This window comes from Ceratina calcarata, unplaced genomic scaffold (genome assembly GCF_001652005.2).
Source record: "Ceratina calcarata isolate Rehan_Ccalc_2016 unplaced genomic scaffold, ASM165200v1 scaffold8, whole genome shotgun sequence".
NCBI classification, from domain to species: Eukaryota; Metazoa; Arthropoda; class Insecta; order Hymenoptera; family Apidae; genus Ceratina; species Ceratina calcarata.
In genome coordinates this window covers 118,030-139,397 of record NW_017179316.1, presented here as the reverse complement: position 1 = coordinate 139,397, position 21,368 = coordinate 118,030, and the positions used below count along the sequence as shown (strand labels likewise).

The 21,368-nt window shown below is 41.4% G+C and overlaps 1 protein-coding gene across 9 annotated transcripts in view; it reads right to left on the bottom strand.

Moving 5' to 3' along the window:
* The window catches only part of Obsc (Obscurin), a 51,293-nt gene that overhangs the window by 5,767 nt on the left and 24,158 nt on the right, over positions 1–21,368 (bottom strand). For 4 of the 9 annotated variants that reach the window (XM_018034643.2, XM_018034641.2, XM_018034642.2 and 1 more), the window contains 25 exons: positions 20,867–20,948; positions 20,685–20,780; positions 17,597–17,689; positions 15,581–15,745; positions 15,361–15,498; positions 14,753–15,263; positions 14,070–14,276; positions 13,866–13,904; positions 12,944–13,189; positions 12,633–12,774; positions 12,132–12,523; positions 10,978–11,882; positions 10,271–10,850; positions 8,793–8,933; positions 8,102–8,206; positions 6,794–7,693; positions 5,653–6,055; positions 5,287–5,470; positions 4,741–5,044; positions 4,019–4,597; positions 3,330–3,754; positions 2,485–3,248; positions 1,848–2,146; positions 667–1,586; positions 2–444 (listed from right to left, as the gene is read on the bottom strand). In XM_018034643.2, the coding sequence (XP_017890132.1) occupies positions 2–444; positions 667–1,586; positions 1,848–2,146; positions 2,485–3,248; positions 3,330–3,754; positions 4,019–4,597; positions 4,741–5,044; positions 5,287–5,470; positions 5,653–6,055; positions 6,794–7,693; positions 8,102–8,206; positions 8,793–8,933; positions 10,271–10,850; positions 10,978–11,882; positions 12,132–12,523; positions 12,633–12,774; positions 12,944–13,189; positions 13,866–13,904; positions 14,070–14,276; positions 14,753–15,263; positions 15,361–15,498; positions 15,581–15,745; positions 17,597–17,689; positions 20,685–20,780; positions 20,867–20,948 (9,063 nt within the window). The remainder of the gene's footprint in view (position 1; positions 445–666; positions 1,587–1,847; positions 2,147–2,484; positions 3,249–3,329; positions 3,755–4,018; positions 4,598–4,740; positions 5,045–5,286; positions 5,471–5,652; positions 6,056–6,793; positions 7,694–8,101; positions 8,207–8,792; positions 8,934–10,270; positions 10,851–10,977; positions 11,883–12,131; positions 12,524–12,632; positions 12,775–12,943; positions 13,190–13,865; positions 13,905–14,069; positions 14,277–14,752; positions 15,264–15,360; positions 15,499–15,580; positions 15,746–17,596; positions 17,690–20,684; positions 20,781–20,866; positions 20,949–21,368) is intronic. The other 5 variants (XM_018034637.2, XM_018034638.2, XM_026818489.1 and 2 more) reach the window with 5 other exon arrangements.

The window sequence follows — 21,368 nt, the reverse complement described above, 5'->3', positions numbered from 1 at the left end:
CAGTTCCATGACCAACGTGACAGATACATCGGTCTCATAAGCGTCGTGCAGCCTCAACAGCTTCCTGTGATTCAAGTCGTTCATTATGTCTATCTCGTTGTACATGAACGGCCTGAGCTCGCCCTTTCCATGCATTATCTTGGCCGCGTAGTTCTTTCCGGTGCTCCTCTCCACGGCGTGATAGGTGACGCCCTGGGTGCCGCGACCCAGTTCGTCGCCGAGATCGTACAGGTCGCTGTACGGTCTGTCGCGACGAGGTCTGATGTCTGACTTCCTTCTGTACGTTCTGTACCCGTATTCCATCTCGTTCTCCTCCACGTGAAGCATCACCGAACAGGAAATGGAACCGGCCACGTTCCTTGCGCTCACGGAGTACAGACCTTCGTCCTTCACAATTGTGTCGTTAATTATCAGAATGGTTGTATCCGGTTCGTGGAACTCGATCTAAAAAATTTAAGCGCTCATGGTTAATGATAAAGATGAAGATTCTTTAAACAACGTACAGTGAAGTACATAAATATTCGTATAAATTTTAAAATTGAGTTACTTTTTAACATTGAATGTAAACAAAAATTAATTCGTCAACTGCAATGTTAAAAAAGATAATTAGTTCTAAAATTTATACGAACATTTAGTTCGCTGTATTTAATTTAAAATGCGACGTACTCTTATTCTCGAGGAAGAGGTGAGAGGCTTCCAATCCTTGTACCATTTAATCTCCGGGAAGGGAACACCGGTGACGCGAGCCATCAGCTGTCCGGTTCTCCTAATCATCACGATAGCTTCTTCCGGTCTTTGGATGAACGTCGGATACTCGGCTATCTGCAGCCGCACTTTTTGCCTAGCTTCGCCGTGCTCGTTAGTAGCAACCGCCTCGTATATTCCCTCGTCCCTCTCCAGCATTCTGTTAATGAACAAAGTAGCTTGCCCGTTCCTAGTGTAACTCTGGTCGTATCTGCCGCCGGACTCGATCAGTTGATCATTGAAGAAATAAGTCATCTTCGGTTTCGGGTAACCGTAGACGAACCAGAACAAATTACAGTTGTGATTCTTCACGCCGTATTGCGTGTCGTGTTCCTGGCGAAGGAACCTCGGAGCTTGGGCGTAGTTGTCGTGGGGCGGTCGTTCGATGTCAAAGTCCTTCGGGAAATACGGACTAGTCTCCGGACGGAAATCGATGCCGGGTGGCAGATATGGGAAGAACTTAGGTGGTTCAGGTTCCAATTTCGCGCGATAGGTTTGTGCGAACGGTGACGGGTCGCTGATTCCGTATTTATTCTCCACGCGGATGCGGAATTTGTAGTCACGGAACGGTTCCAGATTGCGGATGTCACAGACGCAGCTACGAATGCCAGTGCGAGCGGTGAACCAGTCGCCGTCTGGGAGCTCGCACATCTCTACTTGGTATGTCACCGGGATTCGGGGTCCGATGGGGATGGATGGTTTCCAGGATAATGTTAGGTGACGGTCCATCATCCTGCTGATGATGGGTCGGTCGGCCAAGGGCAGCGGGACGCCGGATTTTCGATACTTGTCGAAGTCGGCGTACTGATCTCCCAAGGCTTTCTTCGCGCGCGGCTCCAACGCTATTGTAATTGACAATAAAATACGAATCTAATTAATAATCAAGTTTCCCAAAAATTTTTCGTTTCAAATATTGGACATAGTTTCTTAAACTTTTGGTAGAGATCTTACGCATCATACAATATTAATCAGAGTATGCTAATATTTTGTAATATGAGTTTTATAAAATAGATCTAAAATCGTAGTTACAATGCCTTTGTTTATAAGTAATTTTGTCAAATGTTAGAAGAATAGTCCTTTGAATGTATCATGCAGATACTTACATTCATAAATCAAATCCGCGCTGCAAGAATCTTCACCGTGGGGATTCGTTATCTTCAGGGTATACTTCCCAGCGTCTAGTTCATCGACGTTTACTATTATCAAGCGCAACAGGCTGCCCTCTTGCTCCATTCTGATCCTGTCAGTCTGCCATATCTTCTCACCGTTGCGGAACCATTCGAATTCAGGTTCCGGGATACCGGTGATGCAGGCCGTGAACTTGGCTGGCATCCCTCTGTAGCATTCGCAGTCGCCGATCCTCTTCATGAACGACGGCGGTTCCATCTTTTGCGCCGATCCTCTGAAATCATGAAATCTCATATAATAAAATTGATACAGTAAATGCCATAAGGTCATAAATGAAGTCAAGACTATTAAACACAATTCGAATATTCAATGCTTTTAAATTATTCAATATTATCATCGTTATTAAAATATCATCGGTGACGTCCACAGAAATAAATGCATCACACATGATTAAACGTTTTAACTTGTCTGTTGTAAATAATATTTCACCATAATATGTAATCTATAATAAAAAGTCATGTTGGCAATATGGGAATTTATGTAAAATTAGGGCGACATTTGACCTGTTAATAGTGTAACACGTCGCCTTGTATAAAAGAAAATGGGACTTACATCTTGTCGACCACCGTCAAATTGGCAATGCATTCAGCCTCGCCTGCCTTGTTCACCGCCCTGCACTTGTACATCCCGGAATCGTCGTAATTACAATCCTTCACGTACAAACAACAAGCATCACCGTCCTGTTTGATTTTATACTTGTCGTTATCCTGCTCGATCAACTTGTCATTGAAGTACCAAGTTATATCCGGTCGTGGGACACCGCTGACGCGAGCTAGGAACTTCGCATCGAAACAGGGCACTTGTTGTAGATCCGAGAATCTCAACAGGAAGTTTGGCTCCTGGAAGACCTTGCGAACGTTGGCCGTAGATTTGGTCGTGTCCTCGCCGAGCGGATTCGATATGCGACACTCGTATACGCCAGCATCTTTCGGCACGCAAGGATTTATTTCTAATTCTGTTTTCTTTCCGTCGCAAGTCACGGTTACGCGGTCGGACGTCTCCAGGGGGGCACCGTCTTTGGACCATTTCACGTCTGGGAAGGGATTACCGTTGAAGGAAGCGGATAGGTTCAATGGCTGGCCTTCTTCACCGTAAACGTCTCGCATCGGGTTCACGAAACTGGGCTTCTCTTCCGCTTGGTCGGGCTGCAGCTTGCTGAGGATGCTGAGCGTGCCCTTGCAGTTGGAAGTACCTTCCGTATTTCCTGCTATCACTTGGTACTCTCCAGCGTCCTCCGGTGTCACGTTCTCGATAACCAATGCCTCAGTTCCATCTGGTAGACTGACCAGTTTTATACGTTGACCGTCGGGTATTATCTGAAAATATACAAGGATTTCTCGATATGTTGAGTCGTTAATGTTTTTTTAATTACTTTTAATTAATATTCTTAAACAAACCTCTTCGCCATTCTTGAACCACTGCAGTTCAGGCTTTGGTTTCCCGAGAACTTTCACCTCCATTTTCGCTGGGAAACCTTCCATGACGGACAGCGGTTGAAGGGTGCAGACAAACTCCGGTCGTTTCTCTTTCTCCTCGACTTCGACCTTCGCAGAGCTTTCACATTCGCCGAGCGCATTGGAAACTGTCATCGAATAAGTGCCAGCGTCTTCCGGACGGACGTAGTCGATCCTCAAACCGATCATACCGTTCGGTTCGTTCATGAAGTAAACTTCTTTGCTTTGTCGCAGCGGTATGCCGTCTTTGAACCATTGCACTTGCGGATTTGGGAACGCGACCACCTGAGCTTCCAATTTCAACGGCTGCCCGACAACCGCCTTGGTGTCCTCCAATGGTTTCGAGAAAGATGGCTTCCTCCTTTGAGCTGCAAGAAATAGCAACGTTTAATAATGATACTTTATTAAGCGTTATTATGTGTACACGTATAATACGTAAATAATATAATTAATAAAAAGAAAACAGTAGATTAGACAAAAGAGACAAAAACAGTAAAAAAATAATGTTCGTCTAATAATATTAACCGTGAACGAAGCCCTAAGCAACTAGGCTCAAGGTTCTCTTTTCATTGTTGTCTAATATAATTGTAAAATGTTTTATTGAGTCAATCTATTTTGAAGAACGAACTTACGTTTGACAGCGACAGCGCACAAAGAAGAGTGTTCACCAGTAGGGTTGATAATAACCAGTTTGTAAGCACCGCAATCGGTCGGTTTCACGCAGTCGATCGACATTTTAGTAGCGCCGTCCGGGAGGATTTCGATCTTAACGTGGTCATCCGGGACGAGCTTCTCGCTGTCTTTGTACCAAGCGATTTCCGGCATAGGACTACCGTCAACCTTCGCTTTCAATTCTAGACAATCACCCTCATCGACTTCCGTCGATTTCGGCAGCGTGGCACCGAACATCGGCGTGATCATTTGCATCTTCACATCGCAAGCTGTTTGAGAACTTCCAGCGACGTTCGTCGCTTGACACTTGATCTTTCCGACGTCGCTTTGAGAGAAGGTTTTGATGGAATAGGTGCTGTCGACGATACCGTCGACGTGCGTGGTGATCGTATGCCGATCGTCTTCCTTGATCTCGCGATCATCTTTCAACCACATTAACGTCGGTCTGGGTATGCCGGATACGCGAATTTTCAGCTCCAAATCGTCGCGATCCTTGCATTCCACGTTGTTGAGAGATTTCAGGAAGAGCGGCGTTTCGGCTGAAAGTTAAATGTCCAAACTAGAATTTTTTCTAAATTCTAGTTACTAGCTTGTTTTTCACACAATTTTATGTATTTTATAGAAATTGTGAGGTGAATAGAAATTAGGAAACCATATCGTCAGACTTATGACAGAGACTTACTATGCGTGGTCAAAGTTGCCTGAGCGTTTGCTTCGCCTAAGTAATTCTTAGCGTCTACTCGATAAGTTCCCTTGTCGTCGACCTCGACGCTTTTGATGATGAGCCTGACTTTGTTCTCCCTCTTATCTTCCTCGAACTCGAATCTGTCTCCCTGTTGGAGAACCGTGCCATCGTCCTTCGTCCACGTGACGTCCGGTCTAGGGTTTCCTTTGATGATAGCTTCCCACGTGAGAGACTCGCCAACGTTCGAGACAACGTCTTTCAATTCGCTAATTTCAGGACGCAGCAGCAAATTCAGGAAAGCCTAGTTAAGGGAGGTGAATATTATTAGTGGATGTACAACGATGAATTAATCCTTATCACTCCAACCGGCAGCATCGTTGTCAGGATTTTTTAAATTTTCGTATTATTGCGTTTAATACTTCTTAAAATATCTCCTATCATTTTTTAGTAATTTGTTCAATTATTTAATTGTAATAAGAAATAAATATTATTCTTTCATTTAATGGTTTTGATAAGATAAATTTCTCTCGTATTGATACTAACGCTGGCTTCAGCTTCGCCGTATTTGTTCTTCAGCTTCAATGTGTATTCTCCAGTATCGTCACTCGTGGATTTCGGCACTTTTAATTTTGCCGTTGTTTCTGTAAGCTTGTCCTCTATTGGTTTGTGCTCAACGGTGAACTTCAGCCGACTGTCGTCCATTGGAATCTCCTCACCCTTGAACCACCTTTTCAAAAAATTAATATAAATCATGAACAGAATTTATTTTGCGTTTCTAAGTAACAGCATAAAAAAAAATTGCAAATTTATAGAATTTGTATGGAGTGGAGGAAGGAGCGCTTAAAAGAAGAGTAACGTAAAGGGCAGGTTCAAGCTGTACAGCTTAATCTAAGATTTGAATTCGCTTACCATGTCATTTCGGGTTTGGGATCAGCGGTGAAGATCGCCTTGAATTCTCCGGAGTTTCCTTTGGCCACATTGATGTCTTCCAACGGTTCGATGAACTTTGGCCTTCGAAGTTCGTCGACGGTGCTGACTGTCAAGTAGCCCTCGGCCGAGGCCTCGCCGAGTTTGTTGGAAAATTGACACGTGTACACACCCTCGTCCTCGAGGATCGCCTTCTTTATCTCTAACGAGAAATTCTCTCCAGCGGAGGTGAGCCTGAACCGATCCCCAGCCCGCAATGGTTTCCCATTTTTGAACCATTTCGCGTCGGCCCTCGGCAGACTGGTGGCCTGGATCTCGAACAGGACCGTCTGAGTCTCGTAGATCGTTTTGTCGGTGAGAGTCGTGTGGACTATATGCGGAGGAGCTAATCAGAAAAATCGAGGATCGATCAAATCGCTTCTCATAAATCGATCGATGATCTAAAAAACCTTGGTTCTATTTGCCGTGCATCTAGTGCCTCGTTTGCGCTTGCGACGTGCTGCTTTGGTTACTTTATACATCTTTTCACTTCAGATGCTAGACTATTTTGTCGTTCTGCTATATTTTGTATGCTGTCGAACACTGAGTGCACTGATTAAAATTCAGTAAACATGACTTTTATATATGCATAAGAGTCTGCAGTCTAATCAACATCTTATTAAATTGAATTGTCTAGCATCCTCGGTTCCCGCTTACCTGATCAAAACTGAAGAAATCCTTTAATTAGTCGGGATTTACCACTACCTCTCTGTGTACGTGTGTGTTCAAGCGGTAAGTGTGTTGAGCCGAGAAGCGCTAACAAAATTTAATACATTCCTCTTGATTAAACGTTTTAGCACGATCGATTATCTGATTCTTTGTTTGTCCTAAATGATTCTTGATTAAACTTCGTTAAGCGCTTCGTCAAGTGTTAACATGCAGAGGCGACATGTACAGAATGATACAGATGATTAACACGAAATGGGAAAATACGATTACAAATAAACAGACAAGAGGGGGGAGGTGGAAAACAGAGATAGTCGTGCTGATGTAGAAGCTGAGATCTTAAACCTTAGACCCTAGGACCTTAGTCGACCTGCAAGAACGACGTTCGAGCAGCCGATGGAGTCAATCCTAGCCGTACCTGAATCCCTCGACGATTCCTTTTCAAGGATATCGCCTAGAACGCTGCGCTGTCGTTTAACGCGATCTAGAAGAGCCTCGAGCTCTTCGTCCACTTCCTCGTCGCCGCTTTGTACAGCCCTCGATGCGCTCTCCCTCGATATCGACCGTTCCAACACCTTCTTCGACTCCGTCGAATCCATTCTCTCTATCTTAGAACTCTGCCTCGAAAAACCGTTCTGCAAGGATCCTCGACGACTTTCTGATAAATCCTTCTCGACGACCTTCTCTGCGTTTATCGAATTCACTCGTTCCACTTTGTGCTTCGTCAATTTGCTCTCTTCTATCGTCGCATTCTGCGGTTGTTCTAAATCAACGACAGAAGACTTCCTTCTTTCCTGAGTTCCGTTCTCGATGACAGCCGACTGCTGCGGCTGCTTCAAATCTACCTTCGTCGGTTTTTCTGACGGATACGATTCTTCCATCGATCGTTCCTCGATTATCGTTTCTGTCAATAACGAGGGCTTGTAGGGTACGGGCTCGTCGGGCGTTACCTCGTCAGCTAGGCGTCCGTTGAACTCTTCGTAGGACCCATTCATCAGCTTTTGATCTTCGGATAAATCAGGGCATTGGATATTTTCCGTGCTGACGTCGCGCGAAATACCCTTCAGAGTTGAGTCGTCGTCGGAAACCGAAACGATCGACACTCCGCGATTTACTTCAATTTTCGCTGGATTGTCTTCACTGTGCTCGGAGTATTCTTCGATCAGCATGCCGTTCTGCGGTTTCTGGTTCACCGCCTCCTCTTGCACGGTGTAACTGTACGTGGCGATCTCCTCGATCCCCGGACTGTCCGTGTTCAACTCCTGGCACTCGACCTTAGTCGCGGTCATCTTGCTGATCGTATGGCTCTCGTCGGGACCTGCGAACGCTTGGGCTTGATCACGCGTGCCTATTTCCCGGAGTTTAAAGCCCGCAGATGAGCCTTGATGAATTTCTGCCCATTCGCCTTTCGCCCCGTTGCGACGCGTCGTTATTTGCTCTTAGCTCTTTGTTTTTAAAGATTCTGCGACTGACCATTTTTGTTCGTAATACAACTTCCTAACTAACTCATGATAATGAAAACTCAACTTTCAAATGTGTACGAATATTTACGGATTTCACTGTATATCGAGCAACAATAATAATGACGGCACTACTTACTGATTTGCATGGAAAACTTGAAATAGTTAATATGTTTTAATATTGTTTGGGTCAGTCGAACAATCTTTGCGTACGACGAATGGTTACGATGAGACGGCGTTGTGCGTGTGCGAAGTACGAGATTTACCTGTGAGTATAGCTTCGTGGGTAGTCGTGGAGGCCACGGAAATCGTGATCGTGTCACCCTGGCCACGCGTCACTTGAACGTTTTGTTTCTCCAGTCTCACTCGACCTGAATTTATGCAGACATGGTTGTTTTTGCTACCCTCTACGATTAATCAGCCGTTTCTACTTTAATCTCGAGGCAAGGCTACTCCGTACCATTTCATATCTTGCCTCGTCATGTTATGAACAACGTTAAGCGTCTGTCGCGAGGATTTCGGTGAATTACAAAAAGATAATGAATTATGTTTATGTATGCTCGATGTTAACGAGATAAATGATAGTGAAGCAAACGCAAAACTTCGCTTCTCTACTATCCAGTCAAAAAAGGAAAAAGAGACAGTTTTCTTAAGGTTGTATGAGCCGTAACGTAAAAATTTCAATGCTTCGCCATTGTTTTTTATTTAAGGGCTCATACAACCTTGAAGACAGCGATCAAAAAAACGCGATGCGTTCCATGCCGAACGTCTTCTTACCAAAATCTTGCGTCGATCGTAGTACACAGATACTATAAAGAGCTCTCAAGCGTACTCATAGCAGACCCGACTATAAAAATACTTTTCTTCTCTGCTATACAAGTTCAGCTTATTCTTCGGTACAATATTTACTATACTACAGCGTTATTCACGCTTTTATACCGTCTACGATTAGATTACCTTCCGGTCCCGATTCCTCCGCGCGTTCCTCATTCTTTTCGACCTCCTGCTCCTCGACTTTCTTCGCCTTCATTTCTTCCTCATCGACGCTGACCTTTTCTACAGTCTCCTTCTTCAATTCTTCGACCTCTTCCGTTCTCGCTATAGAATTCACACATTTCCTTTTTTGTACAAGGTACACAAGGTATTAAACGACGACGGTACGGTATAAAAAAAGGGCTGATAATTAACACATGAAAACGTGTGCATTCGCACATAGGCACATACGTCGTAAGAATGGTTCGTTTGGGTTTTGTTCTCGCAGGAAAACGTATAATACACGAATCAAACAATATGCAGTAGGACACGAAACATAGTGACACGAACAGTTGAATCACGTTCTTTCACGCGGTTTGTGAAGTTTAAGGATGTATTGGCTATACAGTCAATTCCAAAAGTTTATGTACCTTAGAAAAACACATTTCACATAATTAAAAAGAAATCAGACGTCGAAAGAACGAGTTAAGTGCAGTTAATTGGCATTTTATTGATGTTGACAAAATCCGACCATTCCAGCGTCGAAACGGCGAACTTTGGACAATACTTTTCCTTTTTCGTTAATAACTCCCGAACGGATGGTCGTAGGGAGACGTTTGTGGTCTCATTTTGTAGGGGACGACGAGATCTACAATTGCTGTGTAAAGAGAATTCGCTAGTGCCAATAGTTAACGAGTTATTTGCAAAAAACGAAAAACAGTTTTTTGCAAATTACTCGTGAACTGCTGATGCTAGCGAGAAACTTTTATATAGAGATTGTAGATCTCGTCATCCCCTACAAGAAAGGTCGTATACGATGTACCCCTTGGAAAAATCTCGGAAAAATCGAAAATTTTTTTTGTTGTTTATTATTAGCAATGTTCTTCCGATGTCTGATTTCTTTTTAAAAAATGAGTTTCTAAAGTGCATAAACTTTTGGGATTGACTGTATAGCCAATACATCCTTAAGATTGTTCTGACTACATATGATTAAACTGACACGTAAAATTTGAAACACGTGTCACTATTTTAGCCAGAACAACCTTAAAAGGATTTTAATACTCCTATTTGATAAGAGTTCACATTCACAGTGAATCGAGTAAACGAAGAACAGTGACAATCGAACACGAGACCGTACCTTGGCTACTTACTGAACTGAATAGTTGTAAAATTATATGCAGGACGTTTCGCTGGCAAGTTTCTTAAAATATTAGAATACGGGCATACAGACACGTTTGGTGAGCTGCTACATTAATTCTCTTAAGTTTCGGAAAATTCGATCCAAAGTTTTCACTGATTTTTTTCTGACTAAATCTGAAGCTAATTGTTTTTACAGGTCAGGTAATATCTTCAGATATCAAGGAATTTTAAATGGTTTATATTAAAATGAATTGTTAAAAAGATGTAGCAGCGCAACAATCGAAGCTGCCGCAGTTTAATGTTAACAACAATTGAATTCTTACTCATTATTATGACTTTGCTCTTGCTGGTGACATATCCTAATTCGTTCTCCGCTCGAACCTCGTACACGCCACCGTCCTCTCCTTTCACCATCGTCACCGTTAGATTGTAGCTCTCCTTTCGTTTGCTGTCCCTCGTTATCTTGATCCTCGCGTCGGCCGTCACTTCCTGTCCATCCTTGAACCATTTCACTTCCGGATCCGGTGTACCGGACACCTCGAATATCAGTTTCATCGTGTCGCCCTCCTTGATTCTCAGATCGCTCAGCTTCTTCAACAGTTTCGGACGTGTTCTCACGATCAACGACGAGCTGGTCTTCACTTCGCCGTACTCGTTCTTTAACGTACAGGTGTACGTTCCTTTCATCTCTGCCTTGGCTTCGGAGATCAACAGCGTACAGTTGTCACCCTCCTCCGAGCGAGTGTACTCCTTCTTCTTCTCTGTGATCTCTACATCGCCGATGTACCAGTGGACGCTCGGCTTCGGGCATCCGTCGAACTCGACTTTGAATTCGATGTCCTTGTCGCCTTCCGTCACCGTGACGTCGCTCATCTTCGTCCTGAATCGCGGCAAGCCTCGTACCTAAAGAACAAATGTAAAAAAACAATAAAGTGAAATGATTCATATTTTGGTTTACGTGGTCCTTGCTAACGTTTGCTATACAGTAGCTACGTCACTGTCACAATTTTAAAGTATTTGGAAAACTTACTTGAATTTTAGTATCGTCGGATACAGTGCCATGATCGGACGACACTTCCGCCTTATACTCTCCCGCATCTTCACTGGCAATACCAGTAATCTTCAAGATGAACTTTTTGCCCTCTCGAGTCATCTTGATGCGGCTATCCTCGAAGATCTGTTCACCATCCCGGTACCACTTGATACCAGCCTGCATTACAGAGTCCACCTCCACGGACAAGGTTAACGTCTCGCCTTGGTCCAAGATCTGTGCTTCGCCTATTCCCTTCGTTATCTTCGGCGGGCTGAGCACCTTCAGCTTCCAAATCTCCGTCGTCTGGTTCACGTCGTTCCGCGCCACGATCGAATAAGATCCGGTATCATCCAACCGACCACTTTTTATTATCAGCTTGTAGGTCTCGCTATCCTCTTTGATTATACTGACGCGATCGTTCTCTCGAATCTCCTGGCCGTCTTTGTACCACTTCACTTCAGGCGCGGGGGTGGCCTCGATCTGCACCATCATCGTTATCGTTTCCTCGACCAGAACAGACAAATCGGTTTGCTTCTTGATGATCTTCGGTGCGGATTTGACGATCAGTTCGATCTGGGTTGTATCCTCGCCCAGCTCGTTCTTCGCTCTGATGGTATACACGCCGGCGTCCTTCGCTGTGACGTTCTTTATCACCAACGACATGGACTCCTCGTCCTCCCAAAGGTACTTGTATCGACCTTTACCAATGATCTCCTCGCCGTCTTTGGTCCATTTAATATCCGGCTTCGGATATCCTCTGATTTGCAATTCTAGCATCGCAGAACCGCCGGCGCTGACTTCCGAGTGTCTCGCTTCCGAGCACAGTTTCGGCTTTTCTGGGTCTTTCATGAGTTGATTAACGGCACCCTGAACGGTCAACTCCGCGCTGCAGCTGATATTACCTGTATATTACATTAAAGTATCACGTTTCAGTATAATTCGCAAAGATTGTATTATAAATATAGAAATTGTACATTATACATAATAAATGCTTAGAAATAATTATATTATGAAAATATATAATAATATTAAAGAATTGTTTCACTCCATCCATTTTATAAAATAATATTTAATAATAAAACAGAAAAAAAGGTCAATGATTAGAAATTGAGACATTTACTATGATAATTAAGTGAGAGAAGTATTATTACCTGAGCTAGTTTGGGCGACACAAGTATACAGGCCAGCGTCTTCGGGTCTCACATGCTGGAACACCAAAGCCAACGTGTCCTCTTCATCCTTGAACAACACCTTGAAGCGGTCCTCGGGGTCAAACTGTTTTCCGTCCCGCAGCCACATGAACCGAGGCTCCATTCCCGGTTCGAGGAAACCCTCGGGTAGGTACAACATCTTCTCATCGGACACGGTGACTTGCGCCTCGCACGATGCCTCGCCATATTTGTTTTTCGCGGTACACGAATATTTTCCAGCATCCTGTTTTTGGACATCAGCGATCACCAACTCGTAGAAGCCCTTGTCTGCTTGTTCGGTAACGATTTTTATGCGTGAGTGGTTCGCGTCGATTGGAACGTCGTCTTTGAAGCTGCATTAAAATGAACGCAATAATTTTCGTCAGGCGAAACGATTTATTTAATTGATATTTTTAATATTTCGTTTTATATAGAGCGAATTATTTTCGTTCGAAAACTCACAACTTCATGTCGGGATTAGGATCTCCCTTCACCTTCACCATGAAACGTAGATATGTGTTTTCCAAGAGTTCAGTGTCCTTCAGCCGTACCAAAAATATTGGCGCGTTTGCTTCCGATCTTGCTTTCTTCTCCTCAGGAGACACTAAACATCACGAACAAGATCTTTTAAGGTAGTTTTATTAAAATGGAAGACATTAGTGATCGTAATCAAGTTGTAGTATCTCATTCTTCACATCGCTAACATCCACGTTAGCAAAAAAATTTTTTAAATACTGAAGCTTCCAGGTATCATTTGAATTTAATGTCCTTACGTTTTTCAACAATGAGCTGAGCAGTGCAAGTGGATTGTCCATCGCTGTTTATCGCTCTGGCAATGTAGATTCCGGAATCCGATTCCATCACGTTCTGTAATTGTAGTTTGAACGTTTTTCCGACCGCGGAAGCTGTTACACGGTCCGCCAATCGGTCGTCCAACGGTTTATTGTCCTTCAGCCATTGCACCCTTGTGGTCGAATCGGTGTTCAACAGGGTACACTCGAAGGTAGCCGCTTCACCAGCTATTTAAATCAATAATTAACAATATTAATAAGAAGGCGAGGATGAGTGGAATGTGGCATGATTTATCGCAGTTTATCTACAGTTGAAAAATTTATATACGGTATGGCACAGTGAAGAGAATCGAAGGATAATCCTAATGGACACAACAGCGACCAAAACTGAAATAACAATTACTACCTTAATTGTATGTGTATAATTTACAACGGGTAATTGTTCTGTTTTATTTGGTCGGTGATGGAAAGCGAGTGACATGGACATCGTCTTTCCTACGAAAAATCTGTGCTGTGTACTATACAAAATATTTAGGAAGAGAGATTCACAAGAAAAATAGCTACTTGAAAAAATACAGACGACGATGAAGCAAATCGTGTTAATGTGACATGTGTGCAATGTGTGAAGTACTATGTAGTATTTGTAATGTGTAGTACACTGCGGAGACTAGTCATGTGAGTGCGTGTAGCCTATAGACAACATCTAATTGTAAGATTAATTATTATCAAGCTTTAATCAATTGCCTAATGTAGAAGCAATATTTTTTCAGCCGGCTGGAAGGAAAAGTAGAAGATGAAGAAGAAAAGAGTACTCGAAAAAGACGGTACGATAAAAAGTACGATAGAAAACAGTGTGCAGTACAGCAGATGATATCGAAATTAGTGAAATTCTGTGTCACTTTACCTACGGCGTGTATCAATTCCAAGTTATTTTCTGGTAACGCTAGAACAAGTAAAAGTCGATTTTATCTATCTACGAATTGTTGACTCTTCTTTATTAGCAGTCTCCAACTTTGCAGTTTTCGCGGTCATTTTCATTCATTTAAAACTACGTAGGCAATATTCTGTGATACTAATGCTTTTGTATGTACAATATTGGATTACTTACGTTCGACATTGGATCCTTCGATTGTTTTGGTGAACACAGGTTTTCCAATTCCGCTTCCAGCCTCAATTCTTCCTGCGCTGGTTCTCGTCTCTATCGAATTGCCAGCTCTGTAGGAAGCAGAACTGGCCTCCATTTTCACCGCGCTGCTCGATGACTCCATGTAACTAGCAGACATTGCAGTCTGACTGCTAGATACTGAAGAATACTCTTCAGGATCAAATAAAGAGCAGAGATTAATTAATAGGTTTACGTGAAACAATAGAAGCATTAACGCAAAACGCTGAAGATTACTTGCCAGACACTAGTAAGAAGCAGTTCAATTAATTTGCAAAGCGAAAATCAATTTAAGATTGTATGAGCCGTGAAATTTCTACCAAAAGTTTAAGAAATGTGATAAGAAGTTTATATTTAATATCATGGTGCAATAAAAAAATTTTTTGCGATATCCATTACGTGATTTTTATAGAGTTTCATGAAACAGAATTGTACTGTCACGTATCGTTTCTGAAAAATAGCGGTTTTTGTCAAAATCACGATTTACGACAACCCAATATTTGAGGACTCATACAACCTTGATAAACACTGTGGAGAAATACTATTTAGATTTGGAGAAGAAGCAGAAGTTATTAAGTTAGGCGATTAATTCGCTAAGAAGTTTCTTTTTTTTGTCATTCGTTTTCTACCTTCGACAACTTTCGAAGAGCTGCTAAATCGGCTAGACGAATATCTTCGAGACATGTCTGCGCTTTCTTCTTCAACTTTTAATTTCTTAGATACAGTTTTACCCGGATTGGCCTCCTTCCTCTTTTCTTCTCCTGGATTTGGATTCGGTCCTGGGTTTCCTTCGACTTTCTCCTGTCCCGGATTTCCTGGATTCCCTGGATTCCCTTCAACCTTTTTCGGTCCCGGGTTGGCCTCAACCTTCTTGGGCCCCGGATTTGCTTCTACCTTTGCACTTGGATTTCCTTTGACTTCTTCCTTCGTTTCTGGCACCTCCGTTAATTGCAGATCGTCGGCAGCGTGTTCGGCGAGCGCTAACACATCGCTCGCGTACTGTCGAATCTCCTTCAACCAGTACGTCTTCACTTGGTCCTTATGAGCTACCAAAGTAATAGGATAAGTGGGATTCGCTGGACAGTGGAGTTCGAAGGTTCGCGCGTCCTCCGGGTGATCCTTCAGTTCTACTTCAGGTAACTAAAATTCAAATTCAATATAAAATCGATGGGCAACAGACATTCTGAACAATCATTATGCAAATCTGTATAAAAATAAAAATAAGAACGTTGCTTACGCGAATGATGTCTTTGAGGATGAAGACGGATCTGTCTTCTGAAATTCGTCTGACCTTGCAGACGAGTATGCGGGCTTTAAAAAGGAACAGATACCTTTCCTTGCTCTTACCGTCCTTGTCGATCACCGTATACCACTCCTATCGATTCAACGTACACAATAATTGCAAACAATCCTATTCTTAGCACACTTTTATATCTAATGATTCGTAATTTACTGACGTGCGTGAGCAATCTGCCAAGCTTATGGATATTCCCTTTGTAACCTTCGATATTACTTATGAATATATTATCTGTAGCTCTGTGGGGTATACCTAGCATCAACTCCAAAGCTTTTTGGAGGTCGTCGCAGTTTTCGCCTAGTCGGGTCGAATACTTCACCAGCTCCTACAAAATTACCCGCGTTTATCAAATATTTATGCTAATTTATACGTATAAAAACTAATTACGCTAATTTATACAGAGTGTCCCTAGAGTTTGGACATAGAAAATTTTATTATAATTTTTTTCTGCCACAGATGTCTTGTCGAGGGAAGAGAGAACAGAATTGGTTCTCAATGGACATAAAAGATGGTCATATCGGAAAATGAATTTAATAGACGTCATCCAAAGAGGACGTCACTTAATGTTCGAATTGAATAAAGTGTTGCTAATGATGTTCATTTCATAAATTTCTCTAAGGAATAGTTTGCATGAGGGATCGCGTTAACAATTGTTCATTTTAACATCTGTTGTCTTTCTATCATATAGGAATGGATAACGCGTCGCGAGGATGACCCGCTTTTAGCTCGCTAAATCGGTACTAAGGCGGCGCCCACTCGTTCCAACACTACGAAATTTTCTGTCCCGGCATTGCAACTATAATTTTGTCACTTTCCTTTATGTGATCTCTATATCTTTCCTGTAGATCTGTAATGTAGAAACGAAGTTAAAAGAGAGACTGAAAAATACGACGGGAGAGCTAAAATAAGACTTCACAGTCTAATCTAAAGAGAAATTTAATTCATTCAATGGGCTTTAATTGTAAAACTGTTATAGTGATCTTGAACTTTAATGGCATGTTCGAGAGGATTTGAAAAACAGATTCGCACAGCTGCGTTTTGTTTTCAACAGCTTTATACTCGATGGCAACGAGCCCAGGTTAATTTGTAAAGTTTAAAGACTTGTAAATACATTCTGTACAAATTATAGTAATAATCTCCTTTCATTAATCAAAACTTTTTCATTCATCTCTGTTTCTCTCTTTTTTAATTTTGTAAATAGCAGAAATTTTTTTATGAAAAGCTAATTAATCCTTCGGCACGCGTTTTCAAGGCGAACCGGCAAATATTTTAGCGCCGAACTATTTTTGTCTTGACAGAACGAAATTTTACCGCAGATATAGGTCACGTGCAGATTCTACAGGTCGCCGTGTCTCTCCGATGTAGCGCGAAAATTTTTTACGGTCTCCCAAAAATAATGTAGAAGGACGTTTTTGAACTACGAGTGATTCAGTGTTCCTATTGTTGCAAAACAGATGACATTACAGGAAGATTATAGCGATTTAAGTTCTTAGCCAAATTTCGTTAGTCATCCACTTTCTCTAAATTCACGGAGCACCAAATTTCCGCGAAATAAGGCAAATGTCCCAATCTCTTCTCATTGGCACATTATGGCACAAATATGGACATTAGAAGTATGTACTTCAAGCCTTCATTTTACAGGAAAAATCGACTGTAAATAATTCTGATTCTGTGTGATTCATCTGAATGCATATTAAACTCCACATGTGAAAGTACTATCACTATAAATTCTGACTTATACATCGTGTTTTACGTTCAGTTGATAACGAAATCATGCTTAGCTGAGGACACTTGCCTTACCAGTTAAAAATCACTGATCTAAACCATCTGATTGATCAACCATGTGTTTCGACCAAACGTTCGGTAAACGAATTCGTTCAAAGGAAAATTGCGATGACAGAGACAATGGCAATTAAAGGAAGAGAATGCATCTAGCGAGTCCTATCAAGTTTCTGAGACAAGTTCGCAGGATGATTAGTGTTCGCGGGTGGCTCGTGCACAACTGCTGGAATGCTTTCAAAAGATACACGGCACGGCACGCTGTATTTCTGTCATAACACCCTTGAAATGTATTTTTGACCCGGCGGCACTGTTAATAATTTTTCACCGGATGGACCGAACGATTTTATAAACCGTTGATCGAGGGGAACGAAACTTTTTTAACGAGACGACTCACCTTAAGTAGGAGCTGATAGTCGTTTATGCGTTGTATCGGAAGCTTCAAGTGCTCCGATAAGCTCTTGTCGTCATGGAGAGTCTGGCTCAGCTCCTGTAAATAATACACGAAATTTAGAATATCTTCTGTTTGTTTTACGTGGTTCCGCGTTCGCAGTTTCAAGAATCCAGGCACCTTGAACCTATCGCTCGCGTATTCAAATTTTATGCGATTATATCATAAAGTATGCTCAAATAGCGAAGCGATAAAGTAGAACGCAAATGGTACCACTAAAATGGCCAAAAATATGGGTTGTACATCAAAGTTATTTACTATATTATCTATAAGTATTACTTTTTTTAAAAGTTTACAGCGTCAAATATTGAACATAACTTTTTATCACACTTCTCAAACTTTTGGCAGAGATTTGCGGCTCACACAACCTTAAGATCGTTTTTTAATAGTAGAAGAGTGGAATTTTCCCATCGCAGAATAGAGAATTCTTCGCGGCCGTGCGTAATTCGACACCGGGATGAAGAAACGCGTATTTTTGGATGCGACTGGATTTTCCACGCAATTGATCAGCCTAGATAAAATTCTAATAATGACACACAGCTCGATAATATGTATGACACTCTAAAAACTAACCGATGTCACAAAAATGCATTTGATTAACTTAATAAGAATTTTCAGATGTGGTCAACAATTTCTTGTACTTGTAATTGGTATCTAGCATTATCAGAAATTCCAAACGAGATTGTCTATAATAACAATCACACTCCCACTGTAAATTAAAACCGAACAGTCGACGAGATTAGAAAGCTGTCACTATACAAAACACAGTAAACCAATTCTAACTTTTAAGCCACTATAAAAATGGTCGATGTTTAAAAAAACTGAAAATCCTTCGTTTACCGAAAAGGAGAACCCGAGGGGGGCTACTGCGAAGATAACGGAACGATGCTTGATTAAATCAAGAAAAATATTCACATAATAAAAAATTGATAATGGGGTGGAGGGGTTGACGCACCTCAACTGAGGTCAAGGGAGGTAAACACTGTCGTTGTTCGTGTTTTCAAGTCGTCGGTTCGAAGAGGACACCGTGGCTGATCGCAGACTGGATCTTTTCCGGCGGTTCTCTTATTCCTCGAGGTGGATCCACAGTCGGTGGTTACCGAAAAACACCAGCCGCGAGAGACCAATACGGCAACGGCTATACTTAGACGCCGGACTCGAACTCGTGGACTGACCACGCACAAAAACAAGAACCATAATCCTACCGATCGTTCGTATGCTCTGATCCTGATCCTGATCCTGACCTCATTACAGACACCCCTAATCTTCATTTCATTCGACATACACTGCACTAAATTATTAGGTCATTGTAATAGATTGAACTAAAATTATAATACAAATGTTTACATTTTATGGTAAAATCTTTTCATGTATACATCCCTGGTTTCTAACATTCCTTTTACAAGCTGTTGTATTCCGTTAACTTATTCTTTATTAAGAATGGTGCAATTTGTGCAATAACACGAATACTATAGATTTATGTTGACAATGAGTGAGTTATCGTAAAGTTCGAAAACAAAATGCACCGAATTGAGGGTATACGAGATATAATCCATAATAGATTCCGCGTCCGAGTGGTGGGGATTAGAATTCATAAGGGTAGCAATTATTAGGATTAGAGGTTGAGAATGACAAGATTAAAATGATGATTAAGAGAATGATAAAATGATTTTAGAGACTCTTATCAGAAAATGACTGGTTTTGAATGGAGAAATGCATGTGTAAAATAGTCTGTAGTTAGAACTACATTAAATATTAATAAAACACTCTTATATGTCCATACAATAATTGTTTCCATTGCTCTTTATCTCTATTTTATACTTTCTCTCAACTTGCTAATTACTACCGCTTCAAAAATATTTTCCTACTTTGTATGCGTATATTAAGAGTAATCGGAAATATTTGATCCTATTATGCAATAAATTGAAAAAATAGTATAGATAATTATTTTAGCATTAATATAATAATAATAATAATAATTATGTATATTTACGCTGAAAATAAGCTCTGGGAAGTCTTGAAATCAAAGGAATGTCTTGACTGCTTTATAAGATGAAAATAAACCATTGATTGGCAAGATAATTTTAAAGGGAAATGCGAAAGATTTTGACGAATGTGGCGCGACTCGGAGTCGCACCAGCTGAGACGGTTTCAGTATGCATTTCGTTTTTTACTCATCGACTGATGTCATCGCGTAATGACAGTAACGATGACGTCGCGGCGTGAATCCGCTTTCTCCGTTTATCTTTTTGGTGTCACGCAAGCTGTCGTTGTCGTAGGTGCGTGCGTAAGTGTAGGAGAGGAGCGAAAGATACAGTTCCGTCCGTTAAGAATAAACCGAGCTATTTCGGGGGCTGGATAGACGCCCGCTCTCTTACCCCCGCCTGTTATATAATTTCCGCGAGATTTTCTTCGATTCATGCGCGAATCGGACCGTTGCAATCATAGAAAGCGATAGAACTTTCTCTCGAATCACATCTCAACTGTGATTTTTCATAGAGCAATAGTTTTTCTATCTATTCAGATGAGCAAAAAAAGTTGAGATTACGGGAGGTGAGAAAGGAGCGCAACATGCCACTATAAATAGGATTTACAACCCTATTAATATTTCTTAAAGTGCGTAAGAGCTATATATAAGACGGACTGGTAAAATTATCATGGATGAATTATGCTCAGGCCTGTCGTGCTTTAATATCGTGGACGCTGGCGTCGCGACGCTAAAGTACAACGAAGGTGGATAGAAACCTTTCTTACCATACCAATATTCCCACAAATTGTTAAAAACAATTCTATTTTGCAAAATCGTAGCATCAACCAATTTCTTATCCAATTCAATAATTAAATGTATAATTATAAATATACAATAATTAATTCTTTATTTAAAATTGCATTAAGTCCATTAACCATTATGCGACTCATATATTCATTAATTTTAATATTACGTTTATTGTTCCACTGGTTATTCCATTAAACGGTTAATAAATTATTTCATTAAGTAATTTACAGAGTATATAATTTAGATAAAATGACTCACCTCGAAATATTCTCGCGCCGCGCTGTTCATCTGGAGAAATTCTTGCGCTTCAGGTTCGTCTCTGCAATAGGCAACATGCTTGTCGAAATCCCTTTCCTGGAATAAGAAACAATCCACAAATAAGGTTACAATAAACGAAAAAATGTTACAGTATTAAAATATCGAATGATGTTCAAACTCACCAGTCGCAGGAAGGTTTTCCCAAGCATACGTGGCTGGTCCGCGTAGTACTTAACACCCTCGATCAACACCCTGCCGAACGATCTAAGTAAGGTACCGATTAATCATCACGCTAAAACACACATCATGCCTACGTGCCGGGGGTAGCCTTATCCTTCCTGGTCCCTCTTTCCCAATGCGACCAATTAGGGATGCGACATAAAAACTTGTGCAAAGTTATTATTACATCGAAATTCTTCATTACTTGTTACAATGTACTTCCTCAACGTTAATTAAATCAGATAATAAAAGTTACATCTAGAGGTGGGTCGTGAAATTATTATTAATTAAATACAGGGACGGTTCAAAATGTAATTTGTAATCTAATCGGGGTTGCGGGAACAAGAATCGAACGTTTTTAAGGATGTATTGGCTATACAATCAATCCCAAAAGTTTATACACTTTAGAAACGCATTTTTTAAAAAGAAATCAGACGTCGGAAGAACATTGCTAATAATAAACAA